At 40.1% G+C, this 27,395-nt stretch overlaps 1 protein-coding gene across 3 annotated transcripts; it reads right to left on the reverse strand.

Moving 5' to 3' along the window:
- Positions 1 to 1,489: 1,489 nt before the first annotated feature.
- UBXN2A (UBX domain protein 2A) lies at positions 1,490 to 25,874 on the reverse strand. Of its 3 annotated transcripts, none has more exons than XM_043542197.1 (7): positions 23,880 to 25,276; positions 20,636 to 20,689; positions 18,505 to 18,640; positions 13,903 to 14,012; positions 11,664 to 11,798; positions 6,762 to 6,923; positions 1,490 to 3,225 (listed from the first exon to the last, which is right to left on the reverse strand). In XM_043542197.1, exons 1-7 carry the CDS (start codon positions 23,906 to 23,908, stop codon positions 3,033 to 3,035), a joined length of 819 nt encoding a protein of 272 aa, XP_043398132.1. In that variant the 5' UTR covers positions 23,909 to 25,276; the 3' UTR covers positions 1,490 to 3,032. The 3 variants fall into 3 exon arrangements, with proteins under 3 accessions (XP_043398132.1, XP_037749904.1, XP_037749905.1); XM_037893976.2 differs by lacking the exon at positions 23,880 to 25,276 and adding an exon at positions 25,737 to 25,874 and having other exon boundaries at positions 1,932 to 3,225; XM_037893977.1 differs by lacking the exons at positions 20,636 to 20,689; positions 23,880 to 25,276 and adding an exon at positions 18,842 to 18,846 and having other exon boundaries at positions 1,932 to 3,225.
- Positions 25,875 to 27,395: the final 1,521 nt, after the last annotated feature.

A 27,395-nucleotide genomic window follows, 5' to 3' on the forward strand; every position in this document is an offset into this window, starting at 1 on the left:
TGGTTCAAAATCCATTGAAGGCAAAAGAAGTTTTTTCAATGGGCTTTAGATCAGGCCCTTAAAATGCCTTTGGATTTATAACACCACTCCACCAGCGTTTCTTACTTGTTAACCTTAATCCAAATGTTGTTCTAAGAAACAGGCTAAACTGAGCAAAAGGCAAGTGCCCCATTTAAAAAAAAAAAAAAAATTTTTATTTTTTTTTTTAAACACAGCACATGAAGCAATTTCTAATTTAGCTTTAGTGTTTCCAGGTGTTTAAATACAGAACAGAGGAATAATACACAAATGCAGGTGTCTAACCTCACTTTCAGTTTCTTGCTTAAATTGTACCTTTGTTGCAGGAGGGAGAGAGGTTAGAGTATCTTTCAGTCATTTTGCTCTAGGCTACTTTGACTTTCCAAATTATGTTAAGGCTTTGGATTCACAAACAACCATTGTACTATTTAAAGTATTTTTTGCAACTGCAGCTACAATCATTGTTTCAAAAAAAAAAAAAAAAAAAAAAATATGCAGATTATAATCCTCCACAGAGCCCATAACCAAAGAGAGATACTCTAGTCTTTGTAGGGAGTGGTAGCATAAAAGTGAACAAATATTGCAATGTAGTAATAATACACTGCTCCTTACCCTACTAGCATGTTTTTGGAAAGAACAACTGCCTATGTTTAATCTGATTTTGTGTACGTCAATTGTGTTGCACTAACTCTTACTAAATGTCTACATTGCATATATAACTCCTTTCCTAAACCTGGAGAACTCTGTGTAGCTCAGAAGCTTGTCTCTTTCACTAACAGAAGGTGGTACAATAAAAGATATTTCATATAGACATACAGGAGCAGGATACTGCTAGAGGTATCGTGCACATTCTATGTAACAGAACATTGACCTTTTATGATCAAATGCATGCATTTTCCTATACCTATAGCTTTATAGTAGAGATTCAAATGCATTGAATTTTAGAATCCCCTGTCTTACAGGCAGCTCTGCAAATTAGAAGTCAGATATACCACTGTAGGTGTCTACTGTACTCACTTTTTTATTTTAAAGGAGTGTACCTGATTTAGTTGCACAGTTCCTACCAGGATTGGAATTATTAGGATGTTTTGCACCCAAACTTCCATTTTGTTAGAAAATGAAAGGAGAGTGGTTTTAGAACCCTTACTAGCATCAGGGTCAAAAAGAGAATGCTTGCAACAGAACATTCCATGTGCTGTGCTCACAGGAGTCAGCAAGTGAAATTAACAGTAAGCAAAAGTGAGCTGTACATTTGTGTTATCCAAGCTGAATGAAAAGTAATTAATTTTGTTAAGTGGTGCAAAATAAATTTGTAAAAAAAGTGGTAATTTTTAAAAAGATACATTTTTTTAACTTGTCTCTCCATTGAATGATTATTGCAAAGCTAAATTTCAAACCATACCACGCACGTTGTCCGGACAGCTTCACCCATACCTCAGCATGGATGATGTAGCAAAACAAGCAAGTCAGCCAGGGTTCAAAAATTCTTGGATTTATGCAGAACTAAGATCACTGCAGTGCCATAATTGTATATTTCCCAAAAGAACAAACCCTCTCACTTAACTGTAGTGAATACAAGTATTAAACCAAACAATTTCCCCTTTTGAATGCAACACAAAACCAGTTACTCTTCATTGAAGGGTCCAGGAAAATCACATCCAACGGACCTTTATGGCTCCATTCACAAATCCACACACTACTGAACTTAATGATTCATGCAAACTGTCTAGCAAAATTGTATGCAAAAATCTACAGTCCTTATATTGGTTTCTCAACAGGTAATGTATGGCATACTAATTGTAATTGGCCATGGAGACACGAATTAAAAGCACGACGACAGGCATATTTTATACATTGCAAAATAAACCAAACTTAAACAGAAAGTGAGGATTGATATAAAGAACAAACAAATGAACAGAGGAGAGGGAAGCCGCTTTATTGCCAAATAAGGGTTTTAAAATGTTATTGGAAGACTTACATGTGCAAATTAACTCTGCCCATATCTGGCAATTTGGCATAGATGGAGGTTTGTATTTTAAACTATATATTTCTCTGTAGCCATCTTTAGTCTACTGTTAAAATTACTGGGTGTCATGCTTGTGTCTTACATGTGTCAGAATAGATTACGCAGCTAGTGGCACATGTAGTTCAAAGCACACCTGTCATGACATTCCATGTCTTGGGGATGGGAACAGAGCTACCAGTGAGGCAAGCAGCTATTTCAACCATTAGTAATAGCAAACCTCAGGAGTCTACGTTGTAGCACCTCACGTACAGCATGCAATGGAGCCAACTCATTCTTGTCTTCAGATGTTCCCATGTGCACAAGTGTAATACAGGCTTTGAAAGGGAAGTCCCAAAATTTAGATTGTTAAACTTAATTGCAACAGCTTTTCATGATTTCTTTAAGAGTTTCTATGGAAATAGTGAAAAGTGTTTAAATGTAAGTCTAGATTACAGATGCTTCAATGATAAACATTAGTGTAAGAAAAATCACAACCTGAAATTGACTGATTGAAACAAAACCACTTGGTTTCACTCATGTTTCTCTGTCCAAACTGAAGTGAAAAAATAAAATAAGACTTAATTTTCACTTAAAATGCTGTTAGTAACATAAGTCTTTTAGACTCACGATTTTAACCCAAACATCCCTTTAAAAGGCCATCAGTGCTTTCTAGCTAGAAGGAACTTAGATGATGGGCCCCGTCTTACTAGGTTACCTCTGCTTCATTATTGCTGGTCTCCAAACACTGAAATGGTTAGAAAATACCGCAAACTACAGCACAACACACACATTTTGCTCTTTAAGAAGAGTGCAGCTTTGTGGAGATGATACAGTGCATCCAGATATTGCTGTTCAGGTTTTTTTTGGTTTTGTCTAGCTAAGTTCAACTTATATGTAGCCTTTTGGTGAGTTGAAAGCTAATTTGTTCGGGTTAGTCTTTATGGTTTTTTGGCCATTACTTGCAGCAGCAGTTCTACTGTCATAATCAAGGTACTTTTAAAACCAAAGACTATGATAAACTTCTGAAAGGCTCAGTTGTTTTCTGAAGTCTCTGAACTATAACAGCGTTTTGCAAATTAGCTTCCTTCAGAGTGAGAGTCTCATCCAGCAGCTCTAGGAAAGGAAGAGATGTGGTCAGGCTGAAGGGAACACTTCCCTGCGATCCTTGATATTTTGTTATGAAGTCTCTGACATGGCTTATTCTGAAAAGGAAAAAGAATATCCAGCAAGTTAAAATGCTTCTAAGCATGTGAGTCAATTGTTTTCAAGAGGTGTGGGGGTGAGCACAAGTCATGCACACAATGCAGCATACATGCAGGCTCTGTGGCAGTTTCCGAAGTATGATTATTGCACTGCTAGTGGAACTAGTTTTTATATATTACTATACTCTCCTTTGCAGCCATGAGTTGCAATAAACGCTTATATGTAATCTACACAATACATTCCCACAGCATTCACTATGACCCAGCAACTGGCATGCTAGCTGAACGTGCCTTCATTCTGGTCTCTCCTTAATTCTGCACATAGAATACCCTGAAATTCTACCTGCTCTGTGACTTCAGCCATGTCACCCAGGACTCTTCACCAGCACTAAATTCATGTTAGATATGGAAGTTGTGGAATTTACACTTGAACTATTTAAGGTCAGAAGCACATAACGGTTTTTCCCTTAACTTAAACACAGCAGCAGCACATACTATAGAGTGCTTTTAGCCATTTTCTGGCCCTCTCCAATGAAAAAACATGTTTATGATAATAATGGTTAAGAATATCATAGTACCATAAAGACAAGTCCCTTGAATTTGCCTTAAAATTTCTATCTGTTATTTTTAACTACAGCGCATGTGTCAAATATAAAGGGAAGGGTAAACATTTTTAAATCCCTCCTGGCCAGAGGAAAAACCCTTTCACCTGTAAAGGGTGAAGAAGCTAAGATAACATTGCTGGCACCTGACCAAAATGACCAATGACGACACAAGGTACTTTCAAAGCAGGGGGGGGGAGGGAGGGAAGACACACAAAAGGGTCCTCTCTGTCTGTGTGATGCTTTTCCCAGGACCAGAGCAGGAATGTAGGTCAGAACTCCTGTAAAGGGTTAATAAGCAATCTAGTTAGATATGCGTTAGATTCTGTTTTGTTTAAATGGCTGATAAAATCAGCTGTGCTGAATGGAATGTATATTCCCGTTTTTGAGTCTTTTTGTAACTTAAGGGTTTGCCTAGAGGGATTCTCTATGTTTTGAATCTGATTACCTTGTAAGGTATTTACCATCCTGATTTTACAGAGGTGATTCTTTTACTTTTTCTTTAATTAAAATTCTTCTTTTAAGAACCTGATTGCTTTTTCATTGTTCTTAAGATCCAAGGGTTTGGGTCTGTGTTCACCTATGCAAATTGGTGAGGATTTTTATCAAGCCTTCCCCAGGAAAGGGGGTGTAGTGCTTGGGGGGATATTGGAGGTGGGGGGGAGACATTTCCAAGTGGGCGCTTCCCCTGTTATTATTTTGTTAGACACTTTGGTGGTGGCAGCATAAAGGTTCAAGGACAAAAGGTAAAACAGTTTGTAGCTTGGAGAAGTTTTAACCTAAGCTGGTAAAAATAAGCTTGGGGGTCTTTCATGCAGGTCCCCACATTTGTACCCTAGAGTTCAGAGTGAGGAAGGAACCTTGACAGCATGTATATGTACAACAGACCACAGAAGCTCATTGGTTCACTAGCACAAATACAAGTTATGACAGAACAACACTTTTAAATGTTTTCTGACAATATGGTTATGTGAAAGGGGCTTTTCTACTCATACCAAGTACAATTTGTCAGATAAGACTGGTCTGAAGAACTGTTCAGATGAATCTATTTGCACTAGGATGAAAACATATTAGGAATTTTAATCCTATATATTTTGGAATAGGAAAAATATTGAGCCTGCCAATAAAAGGTTTAATAATCAAAATGCAAACGCACCCCTCATTAATAATAACGATCCACTATAGTAATGGCCTGATTTGGATTCTACGACTTTAGAGACCTTTAGAGACAGTGAATACTAACAAATGCATCCTCTCAGACTTCTAGTATCTTGTTGAATTGAGAGATAGCCTGTAACTGCTTAGTCTGCCACCCTGACTGGGTATAAACCAATATACAGTGTACTAGAGAGAGCAATACAACCTGAACTGGTGTTGAAGGTAAGCTTTATGATCACTTCAATTGCTTCAGAGAGATGTATAGCACAAGATATTCATTCTATATATTACAGTTGTGTTATCAGCATAGTAAATTATAGGAAAAGGTCACTGAAGGTTGTAGTTCTTCAACCTAATCTCCTTTAGTAATTGATCCTACTTTCCCCTAAAAAACATGTGTACCCTGGACTACTGCTTTATCACAGCCCCTTGCAAGGCTTGGAAGTTTTACTAGACACCCAGTAGACAAATTAGTCACAGACTGGTTTGAAGTGTTCCACCCACACTGTCAGGACAGACACCTAGATGAGTGCTCTCCCCCCTGCAGGATGCTGGGATTCCACCAGTGTTCTGACCCTGGACTCTGCTTCGGGGTTTCTCTTAAAATTTGGATCACCTCCCGTAACTCCCTTTGACTGCTGAGAGGAACGAGAAACATTGTCTCCTGTTTTTCACCTTTTACCTCAATCTTCCAGCTGATGCAAGGGTGGATGGGATTTCCACTACTGTTCTTCTCCCTCAGTTTCCTGGCTGCTTTGTGGGGTGTGCATTTCTGCTACTCTACCTCTCCCCTCCAGCCTCAGTTTTTGGGCCCTCCTCACCAGCAGACTGCCTCAGCAGCACAATCAATCTGAATCTGCCCAGATCATTGCTGCCCACAGGGTTCTCAATAGCAGCAACGAAAGTTGATGAGACTCTGGTCCTTTTCACCTCTGCTGAAGCTCAGGAAAGCTACGAGCAGCAGCGGCTCTGAATCCTCTTCCTAAGTCTGCAGACACTGGGTTAGAATAAGTTCATATCTGACAGGTTCTCTCTGCAACCATAAGGGCTAGAAAAAAAAATTATTTAATTTTAAAGAATGAAAGCTTAGGCACTTAGACACTGATGGCATTTACCAGGGAACGCTTTCTACTTGACCCAGGCAAGTGGATTTTTCAAGGCCTCACGTCTGTCGTACTGTCCACCCCATCCTCACCTGCCACTAGTGTTTAATCCCAGCCATGAGCAATCAATTGCTTTTATTAGCGAGTTTCTCATAAAAATTCTTTGGAGGAACTTCCTGGAAGACACTTGTTTTTTTGAAGACAGATGGTCTTAAAAATAAGTAAGCTGTACAAACAAGGATAAACTAAAACAAAACAATAAAAATCTGTACTGTCCCTAAAAGATCCCCTATAACAGAACCTGCATCAAGGAATTATAGACACCTCAAAAACACTTAACTGCCAGTAAAATGACAAAAATCCAACAGTTATGCCTTGATAAATTGGTATTACGCAGATTTTGATCAATTAACTTGGCAGTCTATTACGTTCATTGGCAGTTATGTTTTGTTTTCCCTTCTGCCGCACATGGGTACATACAGCACTTGATTGGTTTCTCCTACAGGCTTGGAAGGACAAAAAAAGTCATCTTTATTTTTGTGTATCTGAGAGGAACTCAGATGATGAGGGGCCATATAAATACTTAAAGAATTTCTAGATGTATTAGTGTGAAAGGGTTAATGGGATAATCACCTCCAAGTCCTATATAGGATAGTGATAAGATAAATCTTACCTATGAGAAACATTAAACTTTTGTACTATCCTTTCCCCATCTGCTAACCAGATCTGGATATTAGTGACTGGTTCCAAATCACTTAGTGTTACTGAAGGAAGAGGCCTTTTGTTCTCAGCTTCAAGGTCCTTTTTCACTTTAGAAATTATTCTTGGAGTCGCACTGGAAAGAAGAGCCAAAAAAAAAAAAAAGATTATGCAGTCCACATAAAATCATAAGCTAGAATAGTCATTACCTCATCTATTTTTTTGACTGAACGGAAACATTTCTAGGAGGTTCTAAATCCTGTCAGAGTGTACTAACAGATGTGCAGCAAGCCTAGGAATACAAATTAAGGTTGAGGCTTTACTAGAGATGCAACAACTCTTCGACTTGACAACTTCAAACAATATCCTATTTCTGTTAAATAATTTAAAATACTCTTTATTTTCATTAAGAGATTGAGAGAGAGATTTAAGTGATAAAGATAAGATGTAGAATTAAATGCCTAAATAATAGGACTTGATGTTCTGTTGCTTATGTATCCTTCACTGGGAGGAAATAAAGTAACACTTTCAGGAGTTTGACTGAAGAATTTGCAGGCTAACAGTAATTTGTTGGAGGGCTTAACTGTGATGTGTGGGGTACTTACCTTTTTATAAAGCATAAAAAATAGATTACACATTACCCATTAGTGATGCTCTGCTCTAAGCGTGGTAGAATAAATCTCTAAACACTGAAAAAAAGGCTAGTCCTAAATCTTATAAATTATAAACATACTTGCAATAAGTGGTCCACCAATGTAATAATTTTAGATATTAAGGGTTAAATATGGCTTCCTCTATTTATGTGGCCTAACTTTTTAATTGTATCATGGCTGATAGATTACAACTATATACAACATGTAATGCTGATCAGAGATATTTTGCACTTAGACTACAAATAGTTAGGGTTTAGGTAAAACACAGAGGTACAATGGAAAAAAACAAAGTCTTACAGGTTAATTTGATTATTCAAAATCAGTATTAAAATCACATGTCAGTCGTCATCCATCTGTACCAATCCACCTTTCTACTCTCTTTTCTCACATCCTGCTCTTTTGTTCTCTTTTTGTTGCTCTTGCTTAACCTTAAAGCACCTAATTAAACTACGATGGTTCTCCAAACCACAAAAGTAAAATGTTGAGTGTGCAGCATTGAGGGAGAACAGAAATACATCTAAATCTAACAATGGGCCACTTCAGCTACACATGTATGAAGTGGTCAACTGTCTCCTTATATAACTGAGTCTTAGAACAGCTAGTTCTACTGCACAAAAAATACTTCAAAGCTACCAAATGTTTACTGAAGTATGGGGAACAAATGAAAAAACTAACAGCTTAGTTTTCAAGTGTATACCTGTACCTAGAATCACCCTCTTGCAAAATTGATGTGTAAAGCCCTCTAGTGGTGTGAACTGAGACTAAAATCCAAGAGCAAAAAAAAAAAGTCATCTTATCCTGACCTTTAAGAAACAGCATTGCTTTTAAAGGCTTGTTCATTTTACATTATTTTTCAACTTTAATTTATGAGATTTTCAAAAGACATTAGACCCTTTGATCTATCCCCTACCAATGTAAGACTGCTCCCTAAAGTAAGTTTTCTAGTGCTTTGCCCAGTCTAATGGTAAAAGGTTTATGACACAGATTGTTTTACCTTAGTGAGGTTAACATAAGAACAGCCATACTGGGTCAGACCAAAGGTCCATCAAGCCCAGTATCCTGTCTTCGGACAGTGGCCAATGGCAGGTGCCCCAAAGGGAATGAACAAACAGGTTATCATCAAGTGATCCATGCCCCGTCACCCAATCCCAGCTTCTGGCAAACAGAGGCTAGGGACACCACGTTACAAGGCAAATCTGCTTTTGCCACAAGAGATTTTAGTCTATCTTTTTGGTTAATGTATTTCTGAGATATAATTTTAAATTTACATCTTAAGCCTACCAGGATTCATAATCAAGCTTTTCTATTACAAATCACAAAACCATTACAACACAGAAGTGGAACAGCAGCATACTAAGTTACAGAGAATACAAAAATAATAATATAGCCATTAGTTACACACCATTAATAATAAAGTATTTTAATGGACTCAAAATTGGTCTCATTGAGTCCTCCTGCAGAACAAAAAGAAAAAAAAACAGTCGTTCAGCTGAATATTTTTCACCATATGCAAGTAAGTTAAGTAACAGACTGGTTCCAATCCTGCATCTCTTCTTTCACTAGAAACTTTGCCTGAGGAAGTCATTGGCAGATGTGCCGAAGCCAGGACTATAATATTTGCCCTACCACGTCTTCCATTGTTGTGACTAAGAATTAGCCCAACAGGAGTGTTGGTAGCATGTCTATTAGGACTGCTGGATATTAATAAGAGAAGCTTTAACCCACTCTGCATATCCGTCACAAGTTTAAGTAGGTTGTCCAGTTGTATGTTTGGTTCTTCCTATAATTCCCTTTTAAATTCTCTTAGTAAACTACACAACTGCAAGTGTGGAGAGTAAAGGCTTGTCTACACTTGAAACACAGCAGCTGTGCAGTAGCATTTCAGTGTTGACACTACCTGTGCCAGTGGGAGGGGGTCTCCTGTCTACCTAGCTCTATCTGCACGGGGTGTTAGGTCAGCTTAAGTACACTGCTCAGGGATGTGAATTTTTCACATCTTTGAAAGACACAGATGGGTCAACTTAACTCTTAGCGTAGACCAAACCTAAATTGTATAGTGCAGCTGAAGTCACACTGGAGCAGATCCTGGACTACAGCATCAATAGCCCATGATTCTCCTTAGGAATTCTGTCCCTTCCCATATCAGTGAAAATAGCACCCTTTCTCTCAGTAGTAATGAATACCTGCCTTAATGAATCACAACATTCTGTAGGATAGTAACTGTTAGATTATGAAGACAAGTGCATAACACCGCCCCAGTCACCCCCAAGCATTGCCTAGGTTTCCAAGACTAGCATGATATTTACTACTTTTACAAAGACAACAAGCTAAAATATACCATTGATTCGACTAATGGGGGGGAGGGAGGGGACATTTTAAACTTGCAAACCTTAACAAAAATGCTGAGCACGTGGTAAAATGTTTCATTGTATGAAACTTGTAAACAGAACACAAAGAAGTTTAAAAATAGCATGTTTCCAGATTTTAGTTTGTCTGTTGGAAGGCAGGTTTACTACTTGCTATAGCAGGGGTGGGCAAACTTTTTGGCCCAAGGGCCACATGGGGGTTGGGAAATTGCATGCAGGTCCATGGATGTAGGGCTGGGGCAGGGGGTTGGGGTGCGGGAGGGGATGCGGTGTGCAGGAAGGGGTTGGGGCAGAGGAGGGGGTGTGAAGTGCAGGAGGGGGTCAGGGAAGGGGGATTGGGGTGCAGGAAGGGGCTCAGGGTAGGGGTGCAGGCTCCGGCCCAGCGCCGCATACCTGGAGCGGCTCCGGGGTGGCAGCGGTGCACACCAGGGCCAGGGCAGGCTGCCTGCCTGCCCTGGCCCTGTGCTGCTCCCAGAAAGCCAGTACCACATCCCTGCAGCCCCTGGGAGAAGGAGAGCAGAGGGCTCCGCCCGCTGCCCTCGCCTGTGGGTACCTCCCCCCAAAGCTCCCACTGGTACCTTCCCCCAAAAGCTGGCCAATGGGAGCTGCGGGGGGAGGTACTCACAGGTGAGAGCAGCACACTGAGCCCCCCCAGGGCTGCAGGGACATGGTGCCGGCTGCTTCCGGGAGCGGTGCAGCGCCATCCCACGGGCCGGATCTAAAGCCCCGATGGGCCGGATCCAGCCTGTGGGCTATAGTTTGCCCACCCCTGTGCTATAGGCATGACAAAGCACAACAAATAACTCAACAACCCTGCCTCTTACCACTTAAGTCAGCAATCTGTCTCAACCATTTAGTCAAATTCCAGCACTATTCAGGCCAGATTTTGCTTTTCCTATTTATCTCAATTTTGGTGGCTGCTTTCATATTTACCCAAAGTTTCGCCATTGCCGTTTCTCCCTCCATATCTGCAGACATCATTTTAACAGGCAGTTTAATGTGTGTGAAACAATTTGGAGCATTGATACAACTTCAATTGAATTAATAACAAGTGTTAATTATGGACTCTGAGGCAAGGACTTAGCTATCAATCAGGCCCGATCAGGGTTATGAAAAACCATCTACTTTATTACTGTATTTTAGAGCACAGAGTTATCACTAATTCGCTTAGAATCACAAGAGCAGCTATCAGTTGGGATATTTTTAGACTGGTTATTGGAAATAAGAGGCACATACATAGTTACATTTGTCAAAGGATTGCGCTGACAATCTGCACAGTGCTCCCATGTGGTAAGCAATATCCCTATTTCACAGATAGAGAAACGCAGGCAGAGAGGTACCCAGATCAGCACTCAAGTGGCATCTCTGGGTTTAGCATTCAGAAGCTCCTGGTGTATCTATCCTCAAAAAAAAATCAATCCTCCAAACCACAATGCCATTTGTAGCGTTTATAAGCTCAGTCTAGTTTTAAAACTATCATTAGAATTTCTACACTAAAGAGATGGAGATTAAAAAGAAAAATAATCAGTTTAATGTACGCAGCAGTAATTTTAAACACTATTTTACTGGGATAAATTACATGGCTGAATACCAAGGAACTTGCTCATTTAGTCAAGATCCTCTTGCCCATTGTCTTAACTTCTAAGTGAATGTCATATTCACTTTTTCTTCATAGACTGCGTCTTGCATAGTTTGCTTTTAAAGAGGAAATTCAATGTTTCATTTAAATCCTTGTATGGCAGGATAGCGTCATTGGAGAAAATACTACTACAGATAGCACACAAAGGATGAAGATATGAGTTATCATTCCCCTACCTCAACCCACTCAGAAGGCATACATCCCATTAGACCACTCACCTGCCTAACCGGTAACCTTGTCCAGAAAAGGGGTGAAATATTGGCTTCTTTAATACATACACCTCGTCTTTCTTATCTTCCACATTCACATCCACCTCATCATCAAACGTCTTTTGTAACTCAATTGGCAATTCCCTTTAAAAAAAATCCAATACATATAAAATTAAAATAAGGCTCTCTGTATGTGAAGAAAAGACCGTAACAATATTTGGTCTAAAAACTGAAACACAGCTCTGACTAACATGTGGCTGGCTCATCCATACAAAAAGGAGTTGGTGACACTGCAGCTATTTTACTAACACATACTCAGCATAATCTGTAAATCACACTGATGAGCTAGGCATCCATTGCAAATTACTGAATTATGAGGTAACTAGGAAGTGAAAAAACTAAAAAAGCAAAGACAACACATCATTGGTATTGTGTAAACTACAGTTCAGTTTTAAAAGATATCATGAAATATCAAAACACAAAGAAATGTAATACCAGTATCTTTAATAAAAATTGTGAAATGTTAATACTAGACACCATTACAGCATGTTAATTCTTTGGTAATGGGATAAAGACCACCTTTCTGGTACAGAATTCCTTTTTAAGACAGATAGTAGGGAAACTCATTTGATTAACAGGTGTAATTATAGAGTAAGTAAAATAAGGTATGTATTTTAGTATTTTCTATAGAGTATCACGAATATCTAGGATCTTTAGTGAATTAAACACTGTTTGACTAGCAATATTCTATTCACATTTAACTACCTTCCAGGGACCATCTGAAAGCTTACAGTTCGTAATTATTTCACTAGAAGATAAGCTTGTCCACCCTACCCACCTCGCCTTCCCCTAGCAGCATATGGTATTTATAGATTCAGAGTTGTGTACTTTCCCAGCTAATGACAGGCTGCTCATTGTGATTATGGATAGGAGCACATACTCTTGTATGTTGCATTCACAGAGGAGAATGATTTTATAGCATATTTATGAAACAATGTTTTTGAAGTGCTGCTAACACTGAATTAGACCTGAAACAATGTGGAAAGGAAGATTTGTAATTTAAAAGACAATGGCTAAATAAATTCATATAGCTGTAAAAAAAGTTTACCTTGATTTAGATTTTGTTTAAATAGTGAATTAGTATGGGGGCGGGGGGGGGAAAGGTAATTGACTGAAACCCTGACCAACCTTAAGTTTTATAAAAATTCATGGGCAGTGCCCACAGATGGCCCCCCCCCCCACAAATGTCCCACCAACATGCCTCAAACTTGAGCAGTCTGAGTATCCACAACGAAAGCACCATTTGAGTACTGCCTGGTCTACACTCAAGTTAATCAATCTGTTTCATATAGCAGTTCAGCTGCAACTACCGGCAGGCACTTGATCTTGTCCTCTATTCTGTATTGTACCTTTAGAGTAACATCTTCAAGGCATGGATTCTGTTGTCTATTTCAGGACTTCTGACTGACTAACCATAGCACCTAAAAGCTACTATATTGGCTGGACATTAATTCTTGCAGTGTTAGAATAGGTCTACACTACAGCAGCCATAGTGGCACAGCTATGGTGCTGCAGGACTGTACTGTAGATGGTTCCTAGATTGACAGAAGAGTTGTTTCTTCCTCAATGTAGTTAATTCACCTCTCCGAGAGGTGGTAGCTGGGTCAACAGAACTCTTCCTAGATGCATCTACAACGGGGGTTAGGTCAACCTAACTATGTCGCCCAGAGCACACAGGTTTTCAAAGCCCTGGGCAATATAGCTAGGTCAATTTAACGTGTAGGTGTAGACCAGGCATTAGATTAGGTTTCACTGCAACTGGGAGGTGTGCTGCCCAGCATGGGTAGATAAACTTGAGCTAACATGCTAACGACAGGAGAGTAGACGTTTAGGCACAGGCAGCGGCTTGGGCTATCAGCCCAAGCTCAGACCCAGGGAGCAGGGCACGCTTGGATTCAGGTGACTAACCTGAGCTGCCGACAGTGCCACAGCATTTACGTTGCTAGCTTTTTAGTGTGCTAGCTCAAATTGAGCCAGCATGAATCTACCTACCTGTGCTGGCAATCGCGCCTTCCAGCTGCAGCGCAGACATACCCTTAATGGCCAGTTTAAACAACTGCAGTATAAATTCATACACAGCTGTTGTAGTGTATAAACAAAGCAACTGCGTTACAAGCTCATGCAGCATTAGAGTAGAATGTACGAAGTGCATTAACACAATCCGGCTCAGCAGACAAAGCTCACTTACCCTTTTTTAACTGAATCCAAGAACTGTTGGTTTGTAACATCTTTGTAGCTTCTAAGTTCACCATCATTTACTGTAAATCCATTTTTCCATAGTTTAATAATTATATCAGCCTGTGAAGTAAAAACAATGAAGTCATGGGAAAACACAACTCAGTATACTAGCATCTCCTTATGATTTTAGCTCACCCACTCAAGGGACTGAAAATTACACTGCCACAAGTCTCGCTATAATCCATCTTGGGCAAGTGCCAGTACAAAACACAGCAACAGCAAGGGACAAAAATGACATTTCTAAAGATCTACATTTCTAGACCTGAGAGCAGAAGACCGTATACCTCTAAAAAGCAGAATCAGAATGGTAAAAGGCCTTTGCGTTAAAAAGTTCACAAGACAAGACTTTATCAACCACATTACTACAGTTACCATCTTTGTCTTCCCACCCCATGCCACAGTGTGGCCAATAAAAAATTAAACAACTCCTATCTTGAGAAATGCTAGATCTAGAATCCTAGGTTTTGCATCATTCAACATTCTGTTTTCACTTTAATTTTGAGAGGGGTGGTCAAGAGAGAAGTTAGAGCACTGGATTTCTGCAGCTAACTCCCTTATCTGGCTCATTTGCTCTGTAATCTTGAGCAAGCCACTTGAAGATGGTCTCTGTTTGCCATCTGTAATAATAATCACCTTCCTAACAGGGGTACTGTGAGTCATGTTTGTCAAGTGCTTTATGGCTCTTTCGATAAAAGTTTCTATATAAAACACAAACTATTCGACAGAAAGACTACCTACCAGTAAGTAGAATTTGAGTGAAATTGTCCCACAAGCTCATAACAGTTTTATATGCAAAAGCTTGATCCACTGAATCTACTTCTACCCTTGTCTCCATAGACCACAAATCTAGAAGATGTAGGTAAGACTTTAGTCCTGCCTACAGAGGACATGACCCTTTTTCCACAACTCAACTACCAGGAAAAAGAAATTGAGTACTTGTGGCACCTTAGAGAGACTAACAAATTTATTTGAGAATAAGCTTTCGTGAGCTACAGCTCACTTCATCGGATGCATGCAGTAGAAAATACAGTGGGGAGATTTTATATAGAGACAACATGAAACAATGGGTGTTACCATACACACTGTAACAAGAGTGATCAGGTAAGGTGAGCTATTACCAGCAGGAGAGAAAAAAAAACCTTTTGTAGTGATAATTAAGGTGGGCCATTTCTAGGAGTTGACAAGAACGTGTGAGGAACAGTGGGGGGGGAAATAGTTTTACTTTGTGTAATGACACATCCACTCCCAGTCTTTATTCAAGCCTAAGTTAATGGTGTCCAGTTTGCAAATTAATTCCAATTCAGCAGTCTCTCATTGGAATCTGGTTTTGAAGTATTTTTGTTGAAGAATTGCCACTTTTAGGTCTGTAATCGAGTAACCAGAGAGAATGAAGTGTTCTGACTGGCTTTTGAATGTTATAATTCTTGATGTCTGATTTGTGTCCAGGTGAACGAGCTTCTGATAGTGTGGCTGGTGTGATTAGGCCCTATGATGGTGTCCCCTGAATAGGAATGTGGACACAGGTGGCAACGGGCTTTGTTGCAAGGATAGGTTCCTGGGTTAGTGTTTTTGTTGTGTGGTGTGTGGTTGCTGGTGAGTATTTGGAGGTAGTGGTGTCGCACTACTAACAATATACACTGGGTACTTTACTTCTATAGGGAAGTTACAGAATATGTAGACGTGAGGCTACAAATATCTTAAAGAGAAAGACTCCACAAACTTTGAGAAGTGTGTTATTTGTCAAGAAAAATCAAAAGAATGTAAGCCTGTCGTAAGCCACCAGAGCTGGGCAGAATTCTGTGGTGCTGGCAGCAAAGCCAAGAGAGATTAATTATATTGGCAGCTACTGGATTAATTTTCTAGTTTAGAGTATTGGTTGCACATCATCTATCACAGGGGTTGCTTTTAGAAATATACGAGCAAGTAGAACATGGCACATGTCAGAGTTGTATTGAACCAGGAAAGAATACAGACTCTAAATCTGATCACAGGACGTTATATGTTCACCAGCTTCTATAGCCACCAGAGTAAGCAGGTCTTTGAGCCACTGGTCCCGCTACATTGTATGCTTGAGAAAACAAGAAAAGCTTCATAAAATAGGGAGACAAGGTGGTTGAGAAAATGAAGACTGAACGTAAAGCTCTGTGTAAGCTCAAAACTTGTCTCTCTCATCAACAGAAATTGGTCAAATAAAAGATATTATCTCACCCACCTTGTCTCTCTAATATCTTGGGACCAACAGAACTATACCACCACTTCATAAAATAGAAAACATTTGAAAGAGCAACCAATATAAGAGAGGCAGCACTTCAAAGACGAGATGACATTGTGCAGAAGACTTAATTGCTAAGGATGCAATTTAATCACTCATCATGGCCTTTCTTCTTACTTGAATAAAATTAATCTTAAAGCAAAATTATCTAGTTACACTGTAACAATAGTCACCTTATGACATTGACTCTTCAGTGAGCTGATAACATGCAGACAATGATTTTATGTACAAGAAGGTTCTTCTGTCCAAGCTGCTACAAAGGTATAAAACCCTACTTTCCTCAGATGTAGAAACTGCAAGCTATACCAATAGCAAATTACCGGCAAGTTTAGAAACCACCCCCCCAGCCCCTTCTGCAAATTCATTCCATGCACAGCAAGGTCAAAGCAAGTCTACAATTGTTTTATGCAGCACAATAAAATTAGCTGATGCTATTCAAGCTGCTAGTAATCTGCAGCAGGAATTTAAATCATCCAAATGTTTTGTGGATGTTCTTCTGGCAAGTGAGCCTGATGAACAGCTTTCAAATGAACAAGTGGTTAATGCAGTGCTGTATGACAAGAACGAGAAATAAAAGACCCATAGAGACCTGAATTGCTTAAACCTCAATCTAGGCATCAAAAAAAGGACAGGTCAGGGGCCAAACTCCCACCACATAAGGAGAGTTTTGAAGAGCATACCAAAAGAGCATCTTGACAAACCACCATTTGGATTTCTTTGCACATTAGGTAAACCAGATATTGAATTACCATTGCAACGTGGATGGAAAAATATGGATGATGAACTACTTCCTGTATTCTGCAAGGGCCCAATGGCGTGTTTCTACAAGACCTTTTTTGTGCCTGTACCAGTAGGGGGTCTCTGCATAATCAATTGTGTCCGTAGTTAGAACAATCTTTGCTGCACAGAACTGTGTACATGCCAAGTCAATGAAGACTGTGGTAACCCACACACTTTTGACAGAGTCATGTTGGTGAACAAGATGATAGCGATGTTGTCTAAAAATATCACCAGCGCTATTACATTTCAATGATACCTGTACAAATTATTAGATTTTGTTTTACCCTTTAGATAGCTGTCGTGATGCTTTGAGGTCCCAAAGAAATCCAGTGTTATGTCTTGAAATAATACAGCCATAAAACTAACAGGAATGAATGCAAATATTTAAACATACTGATGGTGTCATTGTTTATCCCCATTTCTATGGTAACGGCACAACATAATACCGCACAACAAAGTAGACATAACAAGCATTCAAATGATGTATGATTGGTGGGGGAGTGTGTGTAGAGAGGGTACATTAAGTTTACCAAATTGGTGGTGGCTAATGCTCGCCTTCTAGCATGCTCCACCTAAAGAGAGTAGGAGACCCAGCCAAATTATACTCCTTTATAAATACCTTTAAAATGTGAAGGTGCCGTATCAAGACCCTTGCCTCCTCCAAATTCTTCCTTGGAATTTCCTTTTTCCAAAAGGCCTGTTAACTCCTAACCCTCCCAATCCCCATGCAACGACAGGGAGTGTGAGAGAGAGACACATGGAGCTACAGACCAGTGCCAAGCATCCAACTGTCACATCTCATTTCTCATCTGCTCACTGTCCATTTAGGCCTTATCTACCCAAAAATAATTTGTACCTATTTAATCAGTGTACAAACTGATTCAGCTAAATCCTTCAAGTGGACACACTCTTACATTGATTCAAGGCACTTTTAAATTGATTTAACTAAAGTTATTACTTTAACCAGTTTTCCAGACACTTAAGTAGCCCAGTACTGACTAACAGACTTTTAGAATCCCAGTTAGTACTGAATTATTACTTTTTAAAATTAGAATGTGTGAAGACTTGACTATTATTCTCATTAGCATAGTGAAGTTTTCTTCAACTAGTTTAGGCACACCATAAAATAAACTCAATACATTTTGGAGGGAACATGTATAAGACATTATGGCACTGTCTGTCACCTCTGTCCAACATCAAAACCTTGGGTTGCATATTCCTCTCTGCTATGCACTGCCGTGGGGATGCTCTTCTGCATGCTTTTCCATCATTCTTGAGAATAAAGGGTTCAATACTCCAGTTCCACAGGCTTTGGTCTCCACGTCAAGTTCTCCTAGTTAACCAGATGATTTCCACATGGAAGTCTGCTCAGTAGTTACTATTGGTACATTACCTTCACCTGGTAAATTGGTTCTGGAATTTATACCCAGCATGATAAAACATTGATTACAGTGGAGACACGTTAACAGATTAATACAAATTAAAAGGCTGACTACTTACTTCATTCTTAACTTTAGTTGGTGTCATGCATATAGCACCAACCTTCTGAGCTTCTTCAAAAAGGTTATCAACAAAAAATTCACAGCTTTGCTCTGTACCATTAGGAATTTGGTCATCAGTTCCTTGTTTACACATCCTAAGAAATAAAAGTAAATGAGTCATTAAAGGACACAAGAAATTCCCTGCAAAAAGGTCTTTTCCTCCCCATATCCCATGTATTTTGTAATTTGTTAGAAAACAGGAACTAGAACAGCCTTGTGGACGATTTTAATATGCTTTATTTGCTGCACTATTCTTTTCATGAAAAGGCTCAGCCTATAGCAGATTCACATTATACCATTCTTCTGACATGCAAAGATAGTACAAAGGGAATTAAATTCATCCATACTGAAGCTTCTAAATTTGGAATCCAACTCTGTGAGAGGGTGTGATCTCTTCTTGTTACTATAGTAAGTCAGAAAACCTGCATGTCAAAGTCAGCCCTGCCACTAAGAAAAACATTTGCGGTTGTCTGAGTTAGCTTTCATTGAGCCACTTGTGCAAAAATACATGCCAAGTTCTTCAGAGATAAAATTCAAAAGTCATTTACAAAACAAAGATAGTCTCTATATCAGTCATTCCTGTATTTAATTTTCTGGTTATTTGCCCTTCACCCCGACATCCCTAAAACCTCTGACACTTGTGGTCTTTAGCACTGCATTTGATAAACCTGAGTATAGCTGTTTCCCAGTGCTACTCTAGCCTACTGGAAGTATACAACGGAAGGCTTTGATATTCTGGAAATGAGCATGGTGTGAAAGCCTACAAAAACATTTTACTATCTAGTACAATTTTCCACCCACAGTGCTATGTACTGCTATGTACACAGTGTAAAGGAACACAGACTCCTCTTCACTATGTTGTCTTTTCATTGACTAGAAACTAGATAGTTCATTCTGAATGACCGATTACCTCTTGGTTTAAGTTCTCAGATAGGATCATGCAGTATTTGACTTCTACGATAATCATTACTGAGGAGCTCAGACAAGTTTATTTAATTTAGCACTTCTGGAAGTATTTCAAACAGTTCAAATAATCCCAACTCTTATATAAAAGAAAATTGAATATTTTTCCTAAATTAGGACTTCATGTTAGAATGAATGTTCATGAAAAAAATATTGTTCATTTGAATGGCTCAGTATGATAATTAGGTCCGTTTGTATTAACAAGAATCTTCATTGCAGAGTTTGCAGTATGACCAATATTGGCATAAAAATTGTTAGATACAAGATCAACATTTTTAAACAAAGTGAAACAATCTTACTGGTTTAGTGACATCAAGAAAAAATTAAATTCAATTTCCCCCCCCCCCCGTTCCCCATTTTCACTACATCATTACGATGAATTGTCCCTCTTGCCCCTCTCACAAAAGACCAGATGAGCTATAAGCATTTGTTAAGGCATTTACAGTGTTTTTCCTTAAAGTCTAAGGTTTTAATAGGCATAAAGACTAGACATCTTCACATATAATGTAAAAGCTTCCAATGGGTCAAAGTAGAAAGGCAGACAGATTTATGATTTTACTTGTAAGCATAAATGTTCATGCAGCCACTTGGAAAGCTTCCACCCTTAGAATTTGTGTCTGCAGTTCTATGAGAAGTGTTCTGCAAAAGCAATTTCCCTCTTCTAAAAAAAAAAAAAAACCCAAAAACCTAAATGTATGTGGAACAGATGGACAAAGTGAACACAGATCTTCAACACAGCACTTTTGTTTTTAATTGCAAGTGTTCCTCAGTGCTTTATAATAAAAAAACTTCAGTGACGTGGGATAATAGGAGCAGAAACATTTGCTCTAGCCAGCCGGCTAGTTATGGCAGCTTTGTACTTCAAGAGGCAATGAGAAACAAGCCAACAAGAGATGTGCTAGCCTGAAAAAAAAAATGTAATAAAATGTCACTGGATTCTATTTCAATTTTCATTCCTGAAGGCAGGAGCCAAATAAAAGGTGCATATCAAACCATAGTCACTAAATCAATAATATTTTTTCATAGACGCTACAGAAAGTTTGATTTATTAATTAATGGTATGTTGAATTAATAAAGAGACGGTACAAGACAGGACAGAACCATACAAAGAAAAAATAAGTACCTACCATTCTTCTTTTAAAGTTCCAATTTTGTCAACATCTTTCATGCTGCTGCTTCCCCTAATTATGAAAAGAAATTTTTTTTAAGAAACAGGCAAAATTCTTAACACACGTAGCACACTTTTGAAGGCTATAAATTGTTTACAGTTTCTCTATGGTTAAAAGTTATTCTGTGTCGATACTTCACTTGGGAAGATTTCAGATTCCTAAGTCTCTAGATGGTTCTTTGCTTTCCTATGGCTTCTAATTTGATCATGAATATACCCAGCACCCTTTTCACCCTCAAAACATTAGAAGAAGGAAGATTGAGAAAATGTAATAACCTAATGCACCTCCCCCAAAAAAAGTCCCCCCCCCCCCCCAAAACACACCACACAACATTGATGCAAAAATATCCCCTCGTTCTTATGCTAATTTAGCAAACAAGTCATCCTCATTTTCACATATTTAGTAGAAACTTCTCTCTCAGATTTTGGCAGCAGTGTGTCATCAGACAGTAGCAGAAGACCATAATGCCGTCGCAGGCATCCTTTGTAACAGTTTATTTCCATCAATGACCTTCTATTTAACAGTGCGTATAAGCAAAAGATGCAGTGTCCTTCAACTTCCTCCCTTAAGGCTTCCCTATTCTTCAAGAAATTGGTGCAGTGTCCCAGAAACTGGCTATGTCAAGTCATGATTCCTGTTGTATATGTGGCAAGAGACTAAATCCTTGATTTTCAAGCACTAAATATACAACAGGATTAATGTGCTGACTCAGCACGACTGAAAAATACCATATTGTTCTTGCGCTATCTCCTGATCTCTCTACAAAGAGAGAGATATTAAGCCACAAAAACAAAATAAAAACTAAAGATCTGACATGCCAAAAGTAGCAGAAAAATTCCTAGTGAGGCTGGAACCACGTTTAAGGGCCTGATCCTGCAAAGTGCTGGGCACCACCTGTGTTGAAAGGGCTCACCACCTTGCAGGATCAGGCTCCAAAGCACCACATTGTGCATAGATATTACAGAATGGAGAACAGGTAACACCACTCTCAATACTTCCAAAAGTGTCCAAAACTAGAAAGAGTTAGGATCAGTGTTCCTCTCCTAACTTACACTTGTTTTTGGGCCTTATTAGATAGTGAGAAAACAAAAACCAAACTTGGCCAAAAATTCATAATCCTATTTAGTTAACCAAAGAGATATTGATGCTAAACAGGATATTAATGGTCTCATCTTTACATATAAAACCCCTAAAAACAAAAAAAAAACCAAACAAACAAGTTTATAACAGAAATGCAGACACTCTCAAAAATAGCAGATGAAATCAATACTGCTGTAATACATTTCTAAATGTATTTATTCTTTTCTTTAACTGGTTAGATTATGCAATATTTCCTGTATCAGTCAAAAGACTACAGTTAGTGTCCCTTTAACACTGTATGTCCTTGCTCCATTTTACAGTGCAGTAATAGCACATATAGAAGCAAGGCTATGGTAGTACAGACAGTTTTGTTTATATATTTGACCTACCTAAAAATCTGCATTTTTAAAATATTTGCATTATTAAAAACAAAAGGTAAATTTACTTCAAGTTGAATATGTATAGAATATTCAATATTCAAGTCTGGAACCCACATAATTTGACAGTAATGAAAAAAATGAAGTTAAAATGTAATCAGAATTGTTATAAAACACTGACAGGCTGAAGCAAGTCTTCAAAACTAAGTTTTTACTATGCTAAAGAGGCCTTGCACTTATAGGAGCAGTATACAAACTTATCCAGCTGTGAAAGACACACTTGGCTTTATACAATGGAATAATTATTTAGTTTGGAGTAAAAAATTACATTATATTAGTTATATTTAGATTGTATCAGTATTTAGTCTGAGAAGTCAAATTCTTTAACATTAGGAGGAATTAGTGACTTGCACTCTAACAAATATTGCTGGCAAGGAAGTCTATAGCACATAGGAGCTAGCACTTAAGTTTGTTCTGATACTCCTGGGAGAATTCTGTGCCACTGCAGTTGCGCAGAATTCATGTCCCCCACAGATTTTTTTTCTCTGTGGAAAATACATTTCTGCCAAAGACGTGTTGCGGTTACACCTTTTGCCCACCACAGACTGCTGTGGTGCCAAAAGAGAGGGCAGCCAGCTCTGCCAGCACTGGATAGGGAGGAGGAGAGGCTACTTTTCTCACAGTACCCTGCCCGTGAAGCCAGGTGAGGAGGCACAGGATATGGAGGGTGGGGTGATAGAGAGTGGGCACATGGAGCTGCTGGGGAAGGGTCACATGGACTGGGGTTCAGAAGGGCTAGTGGGGGAGAGAGAAACTGGGGCAGGAGCACAGGCGCTAGCTGGCGACAGCACTGAGCCATGGGCTGAATGGAAGTGGGGGTGCAGGACCACATGGGATGAGGGAGGCAGGATAGGAGTGCAGAGCCACATGGGGATGACGTGTGACTGAGGGGAGGTGCAGGCCACATGGGGACGGGAGAGGACAGGTGGCTGAATGTGGGTGGAAAGATACATCGAGATGGGCAAATGTTCCTTGACTGAATGGAGAGGCTAGGGGTCAGTCAGGGTCTGCATGGGGCAGGCTTCCCAATTCCCTAACAATCCCTCCCCATCCAAAAAATGTTCCATACTTCTCCCACCCTCACCCAACAACCCTCCAGGTTCACTCCTGGGCTCCTTCACAGCAATTACTTCCACCTTCCTCAGCTACTCTGTTACTCCTGACTCCCCCGAGCCTTTGCACTGCTTCTGAGGAGTGTGGGAAATCTGTTTCTGTGTTGTAATTTAAAGGAATTATTATTCAAAGTTCTGTATTAATATGCCTAGTAAGGAATCCATTTGTCAAAGAATATTTACTGAATCTTTTTTTGTTGTCTTTATTGTTACAGACATACTTGCTGACAGGTATTTTGAAATAAATACCAAACAAATTGAAACTGGCATGATTATACTGTATTATTTTGACAAATAAAATATGCAGAATTTTAAAATATTGTGCATAGAGTTTAATTTTTGGTACAGAAATTTATTTATTTGGTGCAGAATTCCCCCAGGAGCATACTAAAGACAAATCAATGGAATTCACCCAAGTAATTTCATTCAGAGTCAAACTTTTGGTGGACATTTCTAGATATCACTCAAAACTATATACTATAAATTTACCCTTAGTTTCACAAAAATGGGCACTTACACTTTAAAAACTTTTCAGCCATCAAAACATGCACATCTACATCTGTGTAATCATACCTGTAATTCATATATTTCCTTGTGTACATTAAATGATGGACTTGAGAGACATGTGAGGACGTAGACTCCAACCATGAGACTGGGGCCTCAGACAATAAGCTCTTTGGAACAGGGACCTGTCATATGCATTCTTGTGGGTACAGAATTTCTCATAAAAACTGTTTCTCGGTTTAACTGTTATCCTCCTACTAATTAAGTTTCAAGTGAGGAAAACAGATCCAACCTCACTGCTTCTCTTGTTTCAAAGGACAGCTACATTAGCACCCCCATATCTGGAGTTCAGGGAGTAGTTACACTGATTTAATTTTTTTTCCCTTAGGAGGAGGAAGTGACAGAGCCATGAGAGGAAGAGCATAAACACGCTCTACTACAGCTGCTAAAATGGATGATAAATGCTTTGGAGCAGGGACTAATCATTTACTATCCGTTTTATTATTATTGATCATTTGTATTATGATAGCACTTAGAACCCTAGTACGGACCAGGACCTCATTGTGCTAGACTGTACAAACATAGAACAAAAATACAATCCCTGACCCAAAGAGTCTAAGTCTGAGACAAGAACTGGATACAAGCACAAAGGGGGAGTACAAGGAAACAAAAAGAGACAAATGCCTTTAAAAAAAAAAAAACAACAACAACAAAAAAAACAGAACACTACCAGAAAATATTTTCAGCTTTTGGTTTTCCCACTCCATTCTTGCCCAAGGAGAATATTTTTGTTTTTTAGAACAGAAACGATGGTGATAAAAAACAAAAAACCCACAAAGTCTTAACCTAAACAGTTATCTTCCACATCTTCATTACGGTCAAAAAGTCACTGTGCCAAAGAGTTTTGATGAGCTCCAGTTAAAGTGACATGTATGCAATATCATAAGCCACAAATTATCCAAATATACAGCAAGCCACCCTAGCCTTTGAACATATAAACCTATAACCCTAACAGGATCACATATCCACTTTCTGAACGGTCAAATGCAAAAAAAAAAAAAAAAAAAACCCACACGGGTGGGTGGGGGCGGGGGGTGGAATAAAATTCCAACCTCCTTAAATGCATGTTGCTATCCATTTGGGTGATGTGGCAGCCTTGCAAACCTCCAATGTACTGCATCCACCGCCAGGACCATCCCCTAACTCAGATATAACTTCTCTTCCGCAATAACTAGCAACCACAGCTCTGCCAGACTCTCTTTAATGACTGATCTGTAGCGTCCTATTGTCATTTAGCGAAGCCACGCCTGGCATCCCACTCAGCAGCCACTTCGAGAGACCGCCAGCGACGGCGCAAGGGAATACGATCAGGCGCGTGTACCCCGCCTTTTAGTTTATTTACAACGACCCAGGTCAGCAAGACCAGCCGACGACGCCACCTCCCCGTGCAGAGCAACGAAACCCAGGGGAAAGGGGAAGGACGGTCAGACCTGTTCATCACCAGGCCCTGACAACCCGCAATCCCGCACGCACACTTTCAAAACAGAAGGGCGGCCAGTGAAGTAATCCCCGAGGCCGGGGGCGGGGGTCAACGAGCAGCAAGAAAGAAGACCCCGCTTCCTGGTGTCCTACCCGGGCGCCCTAGGTCTCTCCCTAGCTTGGGGCCGCCGCACTGTCTAACGCTCGCACACTTGCAAGGAAGGGAGGATTTTGCCGCGTCGCGGAGACTCCAGGGAAACTCCCGGGAAACTCCCAGCGCTCTCCCCGAGCCCCTCTCCTGCCGACGGCAGGGACCCGCCTTTGAGAGGCTAGCCCCTTCGGGACAGACACCGCGAACTCGACACAAAGCGCAGCGCAGCGCACCCCTGTGTCCAGTCACGCACCCGCCGCCGCCGCTATCCCGCGCAGCCCCCCAGCCCCGCTCACCTGGTGCCGCCGCAGCCCGCAGGGCGGGCGCTACAATGTATCAACCCCGCGCGTGCCACGCGCCCTCCAGCCGGCCCACCCAGCAGGGCCGGGGAGCCCCCTTCCTTCCGCCCACTCGGGGGCGGGGCCCGCGGCGCCCGCTTCCCTCACGTGACCGGCTCTTTGTCCTCCATGGCTCTGTGGGGCTGTCGCTGCGGCAGCTGTTCCGCAGTCAGGGCCTTTGCCCTATTGGTTGGGTGCCGGGAGGTGGGCAGGCGCGGGGCTGGGACGCAAGCCTGAGGTTGTTTTTGTTCCTCGTCTGCAGTGTTATCTTTGCATGGGGTTGCTGGAGGTCTCTGATTAATCCCTACGTGGGGGATACAGAAAGGGGTTGTGAGACTTAATTCCTGATTCTAAAGCCCTCGGATCCCCTGGAATATGTCATTTACACATATATAGCAAGCACTTGCATCTTCAAGCACTACAGAGCTGCAACCAAGGGTTGCTGGAACTCCTTGGCGTGAAGTGGTTTCCATTAATATATTTTTATATTAATAATAAATTAATGGAATAATAAAAATATTCCATTAATATATTTTTACAGGGTTTGCAGTTTTGTTCAATGGCTCTCAGCACCTGCACTATAAAAATTGTTCCAACGCCACTGCTGCAACTGCATCTGGAATAGAGAGCAAGCAACCACCAGTGCAGAATGAGAGAGGAGGGAAACTACAGCAAAGTGCACCTATGAAAATACTGCACATTGTGGAAGAATTCAAAGTCAGATAGGTGCCTGATCCTTGTCCTGAAAAAATACTGTGACTAGCCATGGAGAACCTTTTTTTTTTTTTTTAAATCTCTGTCTGAAAGCCTCCACTACATGATAGATAAAACCTAGTTTATTTACTGAGGAGGGAGAAATTATTTCCTCTAGATTTGAACCTACAGTTTTAGGAAGCCATCATTATATAAGATATGTAATGAAGTAATTTAAAAACCAGGTGTCTCTTTTTCTTATTTTTTCAGGACCCTGTCAAGTGTCACAGGGCCTCTCTGTACTGGAGATAGTTGTACCAATGTAGCCACATTTGTGCAAATCCCACGGTTTCAAAGCTGAATAAGCTGCAGCCTATCTACTAGGGAGTTGTGCATCAGTGGAAAACACCAGCAGGTATAAATATCTAGGAAAGAGCTTTGTACTGACACAGGAGGCTGTGGATGTAGAGTTCATTACAGATTTAGAATTATGCAGAATTAATTATATCACAATTTTATGCAAATAGTTTCTTCCTTTTTCAAATGGTCTCTTGGTGAGGCCAATATATTTTGTTATCAGTGGATCTCTGAAAATCAAGTATGAGAGGCTGATGATGCACAGCCAGCTTTACTTCCTTCCATTGCAACAGCTATTAATATCAAGTTATCTGAACATGAGTAGGCAAAGCATCCATGAAGGTACATTCAGAGACAGTCTGGTAATGGATAAACAGTGTCTTACTCAAGACACTGTATCCAACAACACTGCAACACAATGAGAGTATTTGTCACAGTTATGTAAGAGAGTTGCGTCCAGTTCTTGGTCTTTCCGATTTGTTATTGGGCAAAGGCTGGAACTGCAGTAGAAGCAGCACTCTGAACCCTTTGGGGAATAGAATGCCTCTCTTTTTGCTTGAGGGACCA

Source organism: Chelonia mydas, chromosome 3 (assembly GCF_015237465.2).
Source record: "Chelonia mydas isolate rCheMyd1 chromosome 3, rCheMyd1.pri.v2, whole genome shotgun sequence".
In the NCBI taxonomy this organism is placed as follows: Eukaryota; Metazoa; Chordata; order Testudines; family Cheloniidae; genus Chelonia; species Chelonia mydas.